This window comes from Phalaenopsis equestris, unplaced genomic scaffold, assembly GCF_001263595.1.
Source record: "Phalaenopsis equestris unplaced genomic scaffold, ASM126359v1 Scaffold000600, whole genome shotgun sequence".
NCBI classification, from domain to species: domain Eukaryota; kingdom Viridiplantae; phylum Streptophyta; class Magnoliopsida; order Asparagales; family Orchidaceae; genus Phalaenopsis; species Phalaenopsis equestris.
In genome coordinates, this window is record NW_018165040.1 from 2,359,255 (window position 1) to 2,376,286 (window position 17,032).

The window sequence follows — 17,032 nt, forward strand, 5'->3', positions numbered from 1 at the left end:
TTTTAATTTATTTCATTGGTTCTGTTTTTTAAGGACCTTTACCCTAATTAGATTTTATATTGAATTTGATAATATCAATTATATTTGATGATATCAATAAAAAAATATTAATTACCATATAGCTAACATTTTATAATAGAAACTAAACCCTTTCTGCATGATGAATAAAATAAACTTTTTATTTTCTTATTTTTTCCAACGATTTTTATTTCAATTAAAACGTAAGAAATGCAGATAGTTAAATAAAAAAATATATATATATATATAAATTATAAATACCATATTTGGCTCGCCCTCGGAATTAGAAGTCGATCTAAATTCATTAGAGCTATAATAAACTGGATTTCAATCTTAAATGAAAAGAACAGTTTACATTATAACATATAATCAGCTCTCGTAGTACACCAAAAACAAGTTTCTTGCCATACCTAAAATTGGAATACTCTCATTACATAAGATTTAGGGGCATTTACATACATACCACACAATTCTGATGTACTTACATGTGTAGTCCTAAAACTTAATTCTTATATTTTTAGCACAATCTTCATATAACATCAAAAAATGTCGCTATTACTTCTTGTTTGTAACTGAAATGCAAACAGTTACGACCTACAAGAATCAAAGGGCATAAAAGGCCATCAAACTTTAAATTTAATTCTACAAGTCTATATAACTATCATGTAATAGCATGCATAACGGCTGCAAAAAACTGAGAAAACACATCAAAATTTAAATTTAATTCCAATTTATACATGGAACAGGCAGATCATAAAATAAGCATTCAGTTCCCCTGTCAACCAACTAAATAAATAGCAGGCAAAGCCCTCACAACCCAGCTCTCTGTTCTTCAGAACCAGCAAGAACAAAAAGAAAAGAAAAAAACATAGCTCAAAGAGCTCGCGATACGAAATCAAATTTGATCACATCACATCGGAAAGACTTCGAATTTGATAGATTCGATCGCCGCTCATTGAAAGATAAACGAAATTTTCTCAAAAATCCGCACGCAAAAGTCCATCCATCGGTCCCATATATTCACAAAGAAGAGGAAGAGATGTCAAACCTCCATTAAACTAACTAATCATCACATATAGGGAGGTGGGGGCGGTGGCGGCATCCACGGATGCAACGGAATCCGCTGATAACCATTTTCCGAATGATTTTGTGTAATTCTGTCACCCGAGCTGCCGCCTCTACGAACAAAACTTCCAGTTTGTGGAGGGTGGTTAGGGTTGAAGGGACTCCACCATTGTGATTCGCCTTCAAGTGGAATCCATGGCAGCGGCGTAAAGCTTTCTCTACCCCACCCGTAGTAGCGATCGAAATGCCGATCTGAGTCTTGGTGGCTCCTCGTTGCGGAGTTGGAAACGGAGAACCCGTACAATGCCCCTATATCCGTCGACGACGAGGATGAAATAAGAGCTAATCCTCTTGGTCTCGGCCTCCTCGCAGGGGCAAAGGTGGAGACACGGCTAGACGAAGAAGAAACAGCTTGTGAGTGGCTTCTAGGGTGAGGATTATTTCCATTTCGAACTCCCATGGAGCTGTAGAAAAGATATAGAAGCATAGATGGATCAGGTGATCTACAAAGAAGAATTGGTACATAAACAAGTTTAAAAGGGTTCAGTGCTAATAAAATCAGTACAATTCGTATGTGCTGCATATCTCACGCCTAAACTTTCAAATTTACACAGCAAACCCAAATCTTTGGGTGCAATTTAATGTAAAAAGTAAAATTTAGTAGTTAGATATGTAAACACACAGAAATTGTGCGGTATGTGTAAATGCCTCTAAAATAGAAAAGAAAAAATATGTCAATATTTAGACAAGAAAATAAGATGCTTAAACTAAAGGAAGATTTACATACACGCCATGCAATTCGTATGTAATTACATAATTAACGCCTAAACCACAATTTTTACATGCACGTTACCTTACCTAGGCATGAAAATGTGCACTTCACTTTTTAAAAGCTAAAATGATATGTTTTATGTGATATAAAAGCATTGGGTGGTATGAATGTGAAAAACTAAAATTTAGGTGTTAGATATGTAAATAAATAGAAATTGGGTGCTATGAATGAAAATGCCTCTAAATATTGGGCAGGGAATACTCACCCATGTCAATATTTACTCCATATAAAGAAGAAAATAAGATGCTTAAAACAAAGGAAGATTTACATAGATACCACTCAATTCCTATGTATTACATATTTAACATCAAAATTATAACTTTCTTAGCTGTGCATAAAAAAAATGGTGGATGCTTTGTTTTATGTAAAAGCTGAGTGGTATTATTATAAAAAATAAAATCTTGGGCACACTGTCAAATGATCCGACTCTTCTTTAGGGATCCATTTTAGTCCCGAGTCCATAAAAATGTCAATTTAGTACCTATACCCTATTAATAGATGCTTAAATAACTTTCCGTGAATACTATTTTAGCCTATATTAATAGGGCCTTGAAACTAATATGACACATTTAGAGACTATGACTGAAATGGTTCCATGAAAAGACTCATGAGACTATTTTAGCACTTTTCACGTTGTGTTAATACATGAAAATTGGATGGTATGTATGTAAATGCCCCTAAAATATATAAAAAAAAGAAAATCTTGGTAAAAGAAACTCACCCATGTATAAGTGGATGTGCTTGCACAAAAGATCCAACCCTTGGCTGGTTACTTGTATCATTCCTAGATAATCTACTAAGACCATAAAGAGATGCAGAATGATCAGAATTTCCATTCAAAGAAATAGATGGCGGGGCCGACTGCTGTGGCCAGTTGGAGTTTTGCACCTCAGTTGCGGAAAAACTGTGGGGATTTCGCATTTCGACCGAGGGCTGTGCTCCCATATTCGTCGGATGCCGATGGAACAGAGAATTCTCTGGAACGGATATCGACGTGCTCGAATGAGCCATGTTCATGGCATGATGCAGAGCTAAGTAAGGACAAGCATGTGTGCTCGTAGAAGAACTCGAGAGATCTCCGAATGTACCGTTGCCCAATGCCTCATGATCTGTAGCGGAGAATATAAGCAAAATACAACAAAATTATTAAAATGAGATATACAAAAGGAGGCATTTTGGTACATACCACATTTTTTACATATCTAACACCTAAACTTTCATATTTACATGCATGCCACTCAAACCTTTACGTCACATAAAACATATCACTATCGCTAACTTTTTAAAAGTGACTAAAAGTGATATACACTTTTTTCACGCATGGGTTTATGACGTCAAAGTGTTATGAATGTAAATATCAAACTTAAGGTGTTGGAATGTAAATACATAAGAACTGTGTGGTATATATGTCAAATTTGCTAGTAAGAAAGATGAAGAATTTACATGAATTTGGCTGGGAGTCTCCATCACTGCAAAAAATAAAATGGGTATACATAAATTGTGGGAATAACAATGTGATCCTGATTCAGAAAATAAAGCACTAATTGCAAAATAATAAAACATTAAACCTTCTATGACAGTTTGTGGACATCCTATCCTGACCAGGGGAAAATCGCACTGAGATATATTTACATATCTAACGCCTAAACTTTGCTTTTTTTACATTTATAACCCAAATCTTTTATATCACATTAAAAATAACACCATTTTAACTTTCAAAAGTAAAATACACCTTTTCATGCATGGGAAGTTGATATTATGTAAAAATTGAAGTTTAGAGGTTAGATATGCAAATACATAGGAATTGAGTGATATGTATGTAAATATTCCTTCGGTATATTGATGCTGTAAAGGATCATCAGTTTTAGTACCAAACAACACAAATATTTGTTCAAAATACAATATTAGTTGAAAAGCATATTAAAGCCACCGAGAAAACTATCATGGCAGAACAGCAAGAGACATTTATTTTTAAGTATCTTTCATTTCAATCTAATTTCATTTAAGTTCCCTACATAACCAGTATTTATATTTTTAACACTTATCCAATATAAGTTATTTGCACTATTCCATCAGCTAGCAAAACTGTTCCCTACATAACCATTCATTATGTTTTTTACACTTATCTACCATATTTTAGTCCGCCCAATTAATTTTAAAAAGATTTACATACATACCACTCAATTCTCATGTATGTACATATATAACACCTAATGATCAATTTTTACCTACATACCACCTTAACTATGCATGAAAATGTGTATTTGAAGTATTTTTTATGTGATATAAAGAATTTGGGTGGTATAATGTAAAAAGTAAATGCTCCTCAATTCTCATGTATTTACACTCGCACTTGCGCATGCATCTATATATATATGAATGAAATGTGTATTATAATTTTTTTAGGAAAGATAATAGTGTTATTTTTTACATGATATTAAAGATTTGAGTGATACGTGTGTGAATATCAAAGCTTGTGTGACACATGTAAATACATAATAATTATGTGCTATGTATGTAAATAGCCCTATTTTTTGTATACCTCCATAAAAGTAGAATTCAAGATTACCACGCATAATCATTGTGCAATAACAAGAAAATTGATTACAATCAATCTGTGACTAAAATGTGCGGTAATAGTAATTTCCGACGCAGTGAGGCAAAAGGAACTCACTCTAACAATGCTGTTAGTCGAGTAAACCCGCGGAAAGGGCACCACTGAAAACCAAATGGCTGCAACAGAAAATAACACAATTATCGTCATGAAGCATCAAAATCTTCAATAAACAATTGTAAACAGGAAAATTTACATACATACCACTCAATTCCTATATATATTTACATATCCAATACCTATTTCAATTTTTACATATATACCATTTAACTGTGCATGAAAAGGTGTATTTAAGTTTTCTAAATTCGAAATAACGTTATTTTTTATGTGATATGAAAGATTTGGGTGGTATATATGTTAATACATAGGAATTAGTGGTATGCATTAAGTGCCCCTTGGAAAGAATCAACATTACGTGAGTACTAAACAATATACAACAAAAATATTCATACTGCAAAAGCTCCATGCTACCAAAAATTTGAATTCATGTTTAATGTTATGAAGCCAGATAAGAAAGAAGAAGAGCATTAAGATTTCAAGCGAAATATAAATAAATGCTAAAGTAATATAATCTTAAAATTTCATTAGAATTGCATCACTCATGAACCCTTCGATATGTTACAAAAATGTAAAGAGTACTTGGAAACAAAATATCACCAAAGACTATAATTCAGTTAAACAGACAAGAAAAAATAAGCATACAGCAATCTTCATGATAAACATGTAATGAAACCGCAATATAAAACAGAATTTGTTTGTATACATATTGAATAATCATTAGGGGCATTTACATACATGCCACCTAATTCTTATATATTTACAAATCTAACACCCAAACTTTCATATTTACAAGCATAAGACTCATTAACATCATCTAAAAAAATACCACAATTACTAAGTTCTTAAAAGTTAAATTCATCTTATTGTGCATAGGTTCATGACATCAAGATGGTATGGTGTGATTGTAAATATCAAACTTTAGGTGTTAGACATATAAATACATAAGAATTGTGCCGTATGTACGTAAATTTTACTAATAATTAATCAAGTATACCCACCAAAATAAGCTTCTAAGTATAATATTACTTGTATGTAGCATTTAAAGAACTTAATTTTGTTAAAACTGTCCGGTCATATCAAAGGATAGAGGCTCATTTTTTTAAGAGAAACAAGGAAAATATACAAAGCCTTGACATTTCTTGTAATATTCAGTTCACAAAATTAGAAGTTATAGAATGTAACATTCAATTCATATAATTAGTAGTTATATAAGACAGTAGTACAGTATGGTTTCCAATTTTTCACTCTCATATTCCCAAAAGGTAATATAGCCAGTGTGATGGAGCAAAGATATATATGAAAGTGATGCGTTTTTTTTCCTATGTATTTACATATCAGACACCCAAACTTTGCTTCATATCATATCAAAAACACCACCATTTTAATTTTTAAAAAGTGAAATACACCTTTTAATGCATTGGTAAGGAGCTATTTATGTAAAAATTGAAGTTTAGGTGTTCATTATGTAAATACATAGGAATTGGGTGGTATGTATGTAAATCTTCCTATTTTTATTGATACTATATGTAATCATGATCCGATCGATACATTGACTGACAATTAGTTCCCATGCACATGCAATAATCGCTGTAAAAAAGGATAGTTCCAACTTAATTGATTAAAAACATATGTAAATCACTAAATAGTAGAGGAAAAAAATATCTCTGACTTGTCATCATTTTATGCACGAGATAAGAAATAAATAGTATTTGAAATTTAAGACATCCAAAAATTCAATGACAAATCATAAGTTTAGACAAACAACCAAGTTCATTGACCATGTGTGATAGTAGAAACTCTGTGAAGATGTAATTAGAGAGCCATTAAATTAAGGTTGGTTTAGAATATGTTTGAATTAGAGGAGCTGAGTGCAAAATGTGCTTAATAACTCCAGAATGTGTCTGGATTCATAAAATGAAACGGTGCAACAGGCTATGAAGTTGTCCTTGAATTATGTCTAAATTATTTAAGGATGAGCATACACTCGACATTGTAAATGATGGTTATCTACTAAAGATAAAGATTTCCAGGATAATAAAGAAAGAAAAGGAATATTTACATACATAACACTTAATTCCTATGTATTTGCATATCTAACACCTAAACTTCAATTTTTCCATATACGCCACCTTACCCATGCATGAAAAGGTGTATTTCACATTTTAAAAGTTTGGATATTGGTTTTTTTTATGTGATATGAAATGTTTGGGTGGTATAAATATAAAAAGTAAAGTTTAGGTGTTATATGTGTAAAAAATAAACAATTCACTTTTCATCAAAACAAAAAAAAATAAGAAATTCATATTGTTCTAAAAATGCCTCTTGTGTATGTAAAGAATTATACCAAAATCAATTTTAAACTTTTTTTTTATTCAAAGATCACGCTGGTGATTTTAAAGGCATTTAGGATTTCAACAATGTTATTGTTACGAAGAAATAATGCCATATAGAAATAAAAGCATCTATTTTGGGGCATTTACATACATAGCACACAATTCTTATGTATTTACACATCTCATACCTAAACTTTCATATTTAAACACATAGCAATCAGCTCATTAATGTCACATCAAAAATAGTGCTATTAACACTATTTAAATGTGAAATATACCTTTTCATGCATAGGTTTAACGCGTCAAAGAGATGTAGATATGAAAGTATAGGTGAGAGATGTAAATACAAAAGAATTGTGTGCTGCGTATGTAAATTTCCCTAGAAGTTTAAGATTGCTAATTGTCTAATTGTAGTCCATCTCAAATCAATAACATTGTAATATGGAACTCACCAGTTCTAAATCATAAAAATTCTCAGTGATCCAGCCATCAATATCGAAATCAGTTGACGGACAAATTCCATTTGCATATAACCAGTGGCCTTTCTCAATTTTCCTGCAATTAGGGCATTGCATTGCTCCCTTAGCATTAAAAGCCGAACCAATACAATCTGAACCAATAATAAAGAAAATGGTCAATAAAATAATGAAATTTCAGGAAGAACCGTAAATCAAGACAATGACGGAAATTCATAAAAATAAAATTCATCACCATCATCAGAGTTAATCTTACATGAATATTTATAGATAACTTTATAAATCTTCATTCTCCATTCATTCCAACTGTGCTGGGAGAAGTGCTAAACCTCCTTTCCGCATAATTTTAAACAACTTATGTTTATGTTACCCTCAACCTATTGTTATTCTTCCTTATCCTACATGAGAGATGGATAGCAGGGGGAAGGGGGGTGTGGAGAGAGAGAGAGAGAGAGAGAGAGAGAGAGAGCACCCACCAAAAAGGCTTATGAGATAGGGGAGAAAGAAAGGGAGGTCAAATTTTGGTTTTAAGAGGAAATTAGTTCTCAATCTTGAACAGTAGAAAGGGATAGGATGAGAAAAAGTGTGTTGACCTCATTTTAGGTGAGGTCTTTACTTCTCTCCTTAGAGTCTAGGGTCTAATCTTATGTTTTCTTTGTTTTACCCTTTTAGAGGACTAGCACCGGACCCACACCATTTAGAAAATTCGAGCCACCTAGTCACTCATTTGAGTCTCGCATGGGCGGTCCTAAATCCTCGGCCTTCCGCTGAGTTGATTAGGATCGACACATGAAACTCAAGTCGAACTCCTAAATTAATAGGAGCGGCCCCTAAGGAACCTCTTGCAACCCGAACGCTTGATAACGCTGCATTTTGCGCACGCATCGCACCCCACACAATTTTGGGTTGAATTGACTTGCCCGTCGGCGAACTCGTCCGGACGACCCCAGATGATGAAACGAAACACGGATGCGTCTGGATCGTCGACTTTAGCTAAGAAGAACACTCATATTGTTCGCGTGCAAGCGACTTTCATGGATATCGATGAATGTTTTTTTAATTAACGGTGTGTGGGCCCGGGATCAACCCAGGTTCGACTCGGGTTCAATTCGGATTCGATTCAGGTTGGACTCGGGATGAGCACGAGCTAGGCACCAACTCACCTAAATTCGAAGTTCAAATTTCAAAATTCAAACAAATTATTGAAATTTGTCTTAATTGAATATAATAAGGTGTTAATTTTTTTCCAATTGAACCTCCTCTGCGTATGGAAGTCCTTTAATTCCTCGCCAATTGCTTCGCGTAACGGCCCGATAACTCTCCCTCGATTAATTTGGCCCCGCTGGGCACGATTCGGCTCTGTCGCTCGCCTCTGCACCAAGCTCGCTCGCCAGCTCTCTCTTCCGCTTCCCCTTTTTCCCCGCTCCTTCCTCTCCCCCTCTGCCTCACGCACTAAAACCCTCGCCCGCTCCTCTCTGCGTTAAGCCCCCCCACCTGCTCGTCTCTTCCTCACCAGGGATTCGGATCCCTGCTCTCGACCACACTCCCACTCGCCGCCGCTCCACACCGAAGCCCCGCACCAGAGCCCCCGGCTCGCCTCTTTCTCTCGACAACTAAAGCTCCAGCCGGCAGGACATCCTCCCCTGCCCGAGACGCTCGCTCGCCTCACGGGATCGAAGCTCTAGCCGGCCTCCTTTTAGCCAGCGACCAGCTACCTCACTCTCCCATTCCTTTTTCAAAGAAAGGTAAGGCCAGGTATATTCTTCCAGGTATTGCATCTTATGGCTATCAAATTATTTACATAAATTTGAAATGGAATCCTCTCCACATGCATGCATTCTTGTTGTTGGTCTAGGTTGTTAGGTTGGGCGATCGTATTTACTGCACTATAATTTTGGTGTTCTACCTCACTATGAAGTTGTCGGTACATAAGTTTAATGGACCTTATTGAGGGGCTTAACATACAAATGCAAAGCAGTTTGCTGCCTCTATTGAAGGTGGTGGCCAAAGGTAATTGATAGATGTCTTGCTGCTTGAGTTGTTTGGAAAGGTACATGCATTGACGTTTTGCCACTCACCTGAAACCTACTCTTCATATTAAAACTCACTCGAATACTTGCATATTTGACAAATTAAGTCTTTCGTTGCATAAGATACATTGTTTGGGGAAGGTTTAAATATATCTTCTTGGGGTTGGTTCACCTGTTATTTTGGAAGAGATGCAGGTAGCATTTAGGGGTTTGAAAACTGCTGTGGGGGGGCTTAAAAGTGTTGTTTGGCCTTTATAGTTGTTGTTTGAAGTGATAGGAAGCTTCGTACGCACAGTTTGCCTTTCATAGTTGCTATTTGGAGTGATAGGAAGCTTCGTAAGCGTTGTTTGGCCTTTATAGCTGCTGTTTGGAGTGATAGGAAACTTCGTAAGCATTGTTTGCCTTCTAAAGCTGTTGTTTTTCGTTTATAGCTGTTGTTTGGAGTGATAGGAAACTTCGTAAGCATTGTTTGGCCTTTATAGCTACTGTTGGGAGTGATAGGAGGATTTGTAAGCAATGTTTGGCCTTTATAGCTGCTGTTGGGAGTGATATGAAGATTTGTAAGCAATGTTTGGCCTTCATAGCTGTTGTTTGGAGTGATAGAAAGCTTTGTAATCACTGTTTGACCTTTATAGCAGCTGTTTGGACTGATGAAAAGCTTTGTAACCAATGTTTGGACTTTATAACCATTGTTTGGGTTCGTAGGAGGCCACATAGGTGTTGTCCACCACTGTTTGGATTCGTAGGAGGCCACATAAGTGCTGCCCACCGCTGTTTGGGTTCCTAGGAGGTCACATAGGTGCTGCCCACTGCTATTTGGGTTCGTAGGAGGCCACATAGGTGTTTTCCACCACTGTTTGGATTCGTAGGATGCCACATAGGTGTCGCCCATCGTTGTTTGGGTTCGCATGAAGTCATACAGGTGTTATTTGAGGTTCCTAGTTGTTGTCCGGAGTTGTAGGATCACAATAGACACTTGCTAGTTATTGCTCAGAGTCGTAGGAGGTTGTAGGATCACTGTACTAGCTCGCTAGTTGCAGTCCGAAGTTTTAGAAAACCTTAGGATCACTTGTTTGGAGTTCCTAGCTGTTGTTACGATTTGTTATGTTGCTTACTGTTTTCTTCTTTTCTGTGCAATTTATTAAAATTTCCTGCAAATTATAGTATGTTTGTTGACCTCATTTTTCAGGTCATTACCCTTTCCTAAAAAGACCCTAGAATCTAGTTCTAGGGATTCCTATTGATCATCTTAGAAAATTAGAATTGTGACCCACCCTTTTTAGAAATTTCAGTCATTTCCTATTTTCCTGTGATATCTATCATTAATTGTCTCAAAAACATCGTCTTATGGACGAGCGGTTAAGGGCTATCATGTGGAGACTCAGGAAAATGTTCTCAATAGGATCTCAAACCCTAGGAAAACCTCTTCAAGACTTCATCATCACACACATACACAAAATGCACAAAATTCACTACGTTGCACAAGATCGAACTAAAACTGAGCTTAAATGATGGGTGAAAATACAAACTTCTCCGAACGACTTCCGACGACAAAATGTACTACACCAACGTGTCTGAGACACCAATTTTAGTAAGAAATGACATCCATTTTCGATATACTATGACACACGAATAAAAGGGACAGATCAAATTTTATTTTTCAAAATATTTAGTATTTTTATAATTATATCACTAATTATAATTTAATTTAAACCCTAAACCCTATTTACACCGCTACCCGCACATTTGATCTTTCGTTCGACCCGTCCCGTGGCTCGAACAGCTGTTGCGCTCGACTCGGCTCCCTCTCATCTGTACCCTAGTTCTCGTGGAAGATCCACGCGGCCACCTTCTCCTCTTCCGTCTCTTCCCCTTCTTCACGTAGTCGTTCGATCTTTTGATTCTCCAATTATAGGGGAGCGAGTTGGCCGACCTTTCTCCTTCTCGAGGATGTACGCTCTCCCTTTTTATTATGACGATTTCATCCCTGTTCTATTCGGCAGTGAGGCGGTGGTAGATGGTTGTTCCCCCCTCTCTTCTCTGTCTATAAAAGAGCTTCATAAAACACTTTTCTGGATTGTTGAAAATTTTGAGAGTGAAAGGGAGGTTGTGGTTTCACTGTTTGAAGCTTTTAGGAAAGAATTTTAGGAAAGAAAATTCTGTCAAAATCCTTTTTAAACTACGTTTTCGTGCGTTGGGAGTGGAGCATTCGTTGGTGGCTGTTTCTCGAAGCTTTTAGGAGGAAGGTCCTGTCGAAATTTCTTCTTGGCTAGTTTTTTTTTTTTTTTTGTGCTGGGAGTTTAAAAGATTTGTTGGTTGCTACTTCTTGAAGCTTTTAGGAAGAAGATTTTTTTAGGAGGCATTTTATTGGATCTGTCTTACTTTTTTTTGCTTTAAGTCGGCATTAAGAGGTATTTATCTTCCTTCCTCTAATTTGCAACATTTCGGATGACATATAAAAAAATACTTCTTTGCTCTTTAAAAGCATGTGAAAGCAAGATTTAGGCTTGTTTTGAGATTTAAGCATGGATACTTGCTAGAATTAATAAAAGTGAAGCATAATATGGATATTCTTCTCCTTTTTCTGCTAAAAAATGCATGATAGATGAAATGTTAGAACATTCTAATGGTTGTCATGAGATGATAGCCGTCTATTTGAAACACATGCTAAAAGAAATGTTGGCTCGAGATTTAATTCTTAGGCTTTTTATTATTATTATCCTTGTTCAAATACATGTTGGAAGTTGTTTCGATACTTTGGAATGCTGGTTTTAAATACCTATCTACGCTTCTCTGTTTCCTGTTGCCTGTTCCCGATCGAAGTATATGTATATTGGATGTAAATTTTGGGTTTTAATGTTTTGTGGGATCTGATTCTTAGTGGCTTGGTTTTGGCTCTTTGAAGTTGGATCCTTGCTGGAAATATTCTCTGTTTTCTTTTGGCCCATTTAAAGGCCTCGGTTTTGGCTCTTTGGAGTTGGATTCATGCTGAAAATCTTCTCTGTTTTGGCCCATTTGGTGGAGTTTGGTTTAGCTTCTTCTTGGTGGTTTGGCTTAACCCTTGTTTTGAGTTTAGCTTTTGCCTTTCAATAGTTCAATTTGGCCCTCTTATACTGGGCTCGGTTTTGCTTCCTGCTACTCCCTTTATTCAAACTTAAGTATTGAAAATGTTTAATAATTTGGAAGTCGTTTGGTGGCTTGGTTAATGGTTTGGGTGGTGGCTTGTCCTTGTGGTCATTTGCTGGGTTTGATTTAGCCCTATGAGGGGCTTGGTTTTTTGGCTTGGTTTTTTGGCTTGGTTTGTCCATATGCTAGGCTCGGGTTGGCCCTTTAGTGGGCTTGGTTTGCCCCCTGTGCTGTGATCGGTTTGCCTCTTTCTTGAGCTCAGTTTGGTTCTTTTTGGGATTAAATTATAGCTGGAAACATTCTTTCTGTTTTGCCCCATGTATTAAGCTCGGTTTGGACTCTTTTGAGCTAAATTCATGTTAGCTAGTGTCTTTGCTCTAACCCATGAGTTGGGTTCGGTTTGGGCTTCTTTTGAATCAAATTACAAATGGAATTTTTGGTCATGTTTTGACCCATTTGTTGGGTTCGGTTTTGGTTCTTTTGAGATGAACTATGCTGGAAACTAATCTCCGTTTTTGGCTCATTTGGTGGTCTTGGTTTTGGATCATTTGGAATCGGTAAATGCTCGATATTATTTTCTGGTTTGCCTCTGTGTTGGGCTTGGCTTGCCGTTGTGCTGGGCTTGGTTTGGGCTCCTTTTGGTGATTTATGTTGGTTGAAATCCCTTACTGTTTTGGACCATTCCGTGGGCTCGGTTTGCCCCCGTCTTGGGCTCGGTTTGCCCCCGTCTTGGGCTCGGTTTGGGCACCCTTTAGTGATTTATGTTGGCTTGAATCTCTTACTGCTTGGACTATTCTTTGGGCTCGGTTTGACACTTTTGTTGGGCTGGTTTGGTTGGGGCCTCCTTTTTAATGCCTCCTCCTCTTGAGATTTTTATTGGTAATCAAGTTTGTCGTCCAAAAATTCACGATTTCGATATCTATCTATATGTGGTGATGTTTGGCACAAGTAAATTAACTTATTATCATGCCTTGTGTGATGAAAATGGGTTCGATCTTAATGATCTATAATAGCTTGTCCATTCACTCTCTTATGTATATCAAATACATTGTAATTGTGCTACTTATGGTGATTTCCTTTTCTGTTGCTTTGGCTGTGAGTCTTATTTGATGTTTATGGCCTTTATGGCCTTCCTCTTGTTGTCTTTGCTCGTGAGCCTAAAGGATGAATATCTTCCTCTTGTTGTCCTTTACCCGTGACCCTTACTGTTGTGGTTCATGTTGTATTTAGCTGGAGTTTAATTCGGGTGGGAGTTTTCTCTTGTTGCCCCTTTATCCGTGAGCCTTAATTGATGATTTCTTCATGGATTATTTCAGGTTGGTGTTCCTCCCCTCTACTGATTAATTTTTCCTATCTTTGTGATATGTGAAAGGCTTTTAATAATTTTTTGTTTTGAGAAATTATAAAGCTTATATGAATTAAATTCATGAAGGGATTTGAAGATTTATGACATTGTTATTTGGAGAAGTGTTCGGAAATGAAAAATGAAAGTTTGGATAATATAAATATCACATTGAGGTCCAGGATTGGGCGTGTGACTGTATACAAGGGATGGAGTCATGGATATAGTATCAGTTTTGAGCTCATTTCAATTTATTTGAAACAAGAATTGGAAAGGATACCCTTCCAGCGTTGATCCAATTATAAAATTTGAAAAAATGATATCCTCTGGATTAATTTAAGGATCTTAGGCTCTCTTCTGAGGATTGTTTCACCCTTCTTGTCTTTCGATCTTTTAGGTGGATCAATTTCTCATCTCTCATCCTCATTTTTATTTTTTTTTTCTTGCTTCTTGGTTCGGTTTTTTGTGCTTATGTTCGATACATAAGTGCTCATGTATAGCCTTTTGTTATGTGTGAAACCATCAAGCAAGGTCGCAAGTAGGTCGGTTTTGTTTTGGGGCGTAGGGCGATGATGACAAATGCACGCCGGTGGTAGAGCAGAATGATATCTCATCCTACAACACCAGGACTCAATTATGGGACCTGATGAACTGTAGGATGAAAGTATCATTCACCGACATAAGACTAGAGGGGGACTCGTACCTTCTTAGGTTGTTTGTGATCCTATGTCCGACGGTGTAATCGACTCGTGGACAACTATTCTTTTCTTAAAACTGATAAGAACAAATATAATGTTTTATAAAATATTTTCACTACAAAAATTGATACAACTTTCCTTTTATATGCCTGAAATTCATATGCGTGTCAAAAAAAAAAATTTTAAATATATCTCACAACTTGGTTGTCCACCTGTTTATTACCAATTATGGGCCAAGGTGTACCCTCCTAATTTAGGTTTAGTAGAACATTCTTTTAGTGAAGTATCAAACTTTATACATCCGAGTGACCGAGTAGCCTTCGACGTCCCTCGAATACAAATATATATTTGAGTCTAGCCCCGACCCGAGGAGTGCTTGCGGTCCCCTCTTTTCAGTTCCCTTTTTTTAGAACTTTTTCACATGTTTTTTATGGAATTTTTGGACAAAGCACCCATGGTCTTTTCTCCTGGATTTTCCTTAGATTTTGACAGTTTTATTTAAATTATTACTCGTCGATTTTTCTGAGGCTTTCGTAAGTGGATTTATTTGTCAATTTTCTCGAATTTTTCAAGCAACGTTTCTTTTGTTTATACAGTGAATGCTAGCTAGCTTAAAGAAGCAACAGACCTCTCAAATATATAGGTTTGAACTGTTCTCCTAGCAAGTTAACTGTTCTCCCAGCATGTTATATTGTCATCTTCCTTTTACTGTACATTCTACTGTCTTTTTCCTCTATACTGCATGCTTCATTATCTTGTTACACACCATACCTTAGTATAGAAAAACCTAGTGATTACATAGGATTGACATCAAACCTGGAGGTGCTACGACGAACAGCTTGGAGCAAACAGCGTGGGCAGCACAACAAGGAAATTTAGAAGAGCAACTTCAAGATGGATTATCGACATCAAAATCATTCACATCACCGATCACTTTCTTTAGTTTAAAAAATAACCCATAGGAGTTCGAGGTAGTTTGCTTAGCGCAGCGTAAACCCACACATATCACATTTAAGCTTTTGCACAACCCTGTTGTGCAATTATAAGTCCTAACACTTTAAGATTCTGAGGTTACCGTACGATACGGTGTAAATTCTCCTATCTTTTTAGGCTATTTGCACGATCAGATATCGTGCGAATATAAGTGTGCGAATATAAGTCCTAAATTCTAAAACAAATTACAGGATTAAACATTAAATAACATCATTTCAAAGACATAAAACCAAACAATATGATGGTTAGGAGGTCACCGGGGTTTTCCTTGGATCCGTGATATCCCCTACTTTTCATTCCTTTGATTCCTTAAAATAACTGTTTTTATTTTGAGTCATTCCCACTTGATTTTCCCATGTTCAAAATTGGAAACATAAACTCTAAAATCTGAAAGATAAAACCACTGATCTTAATCGAGAGTTTTTTTAAGTGACTCCGATCATTTAAGATGTAATTAACTATAGGGAGTTGTCTCTATAAGGAACTTGGAACTCAGGTAAAATAAACTTTATCTAATCCTTATATTAGGTAGGAGAACTTGTTAGCCTCATATAAAAATATTTCGCAGACCAAACGGATGTCACAAATTTTTTTGTTTAGGTAATTGAGTCTACTACAAGTGATAAGTTTATTCTTCAGAATAAGTATATTACTTGTGATATCGTGTTTAGTCATCCAAACTATTTAAAATGTGAGACTCATTTGTTCTCATCTATTTTTAAATTAAAATGTTACTTAAAAAAAATCATATTTCCTTTTAAATTATTTTCATATCTTTTCAAAAAAAATAAAACGATCGACAATGCTTTGTGAGCTAAACATACAACAGGTATAACAACAACAGATACATCACGTACACAGATACATTTTATTTGTTGTTGTTTTACCATTGCAATTTACTCGATCTCTAACATATTATGCAGACACTGATTGCAATTTTATTTTCAAAACAAAATGATTTTAAAAAAGTAAACAATATTTTCAAAACCAAAAAAACAAAAACAAAAACATAACACATGCTTTTGAATTTACAGGAGTCCCTTGGAGGAGGTAACTCACGGTTACTAACGAAATCTCTCTGGTTTAAATGGATTTCACAACTCGTTTAAGCTAAGTTTAAAAAAAATAGTGGCACTGGAACGAGGGTATCGCTCTAATCAACTTTAACCCCCATAATGACAACAAAACCAAAACTTGAAACACAACTTGTAAAACATTTTGAACTTTAGACTTTAGGACTGTTACTTCGACGAGGAGATTGGAGCTAGTTTTGTGGGCAACACGGCAAAAAACTTGGATCGAGCAACAAGAGAGTCTTCTTCAAGAATCTCTCTTTAGTCTAAATAACAACTCATAGGATTTCGAAAAAAGTTGCCCAACGCGACGTAAATCCTTACACCCTCTTTAGGCTCCTGTACAACCATGTTGTGCAGCGTAAGTCCTAA

At 36.0% G+C, this 17,032-nt stretch overlaps 1 protein-coding gene across 1 annotated transcript in view; it reads right to left on the reverse strand.

The window, feature by feature from the left end:
- Positions 1-711: 711 nt before the first annotated feature.
- LOC110029635 overlaps positions 712-17,032 on the reverse strand; it is a 32,243-nt gene continuing 15,922 nt past the window's right edge. Inside the window, exons 2-6 of the mRNA XM_020732013.1 lie at positions 7,375-7,532; positions 4,590-4,648; positions 3,359-3,384; positions 2,637-3,024; positions 712-1,547 (exon numbers count right to left, since the gene is read on the reverse strand). Of these exons, the coding sequence (XP_020587672.1) occupies positions 1,088-1,547; positions 2,637-3,024; positions 3,359-3,384; positions 4,590-4,648; positions 7,375-7,532 (1,091 nt within the window). The 3' untranslated portion in view covers positions 712-1,087. The remainder of the gene's footprint in view (positions 1,548-2,636; positions 3,025-3,358; positions 3,385-4,589; positions 4,649-7,374; positions 7,533-17,032) is intronic.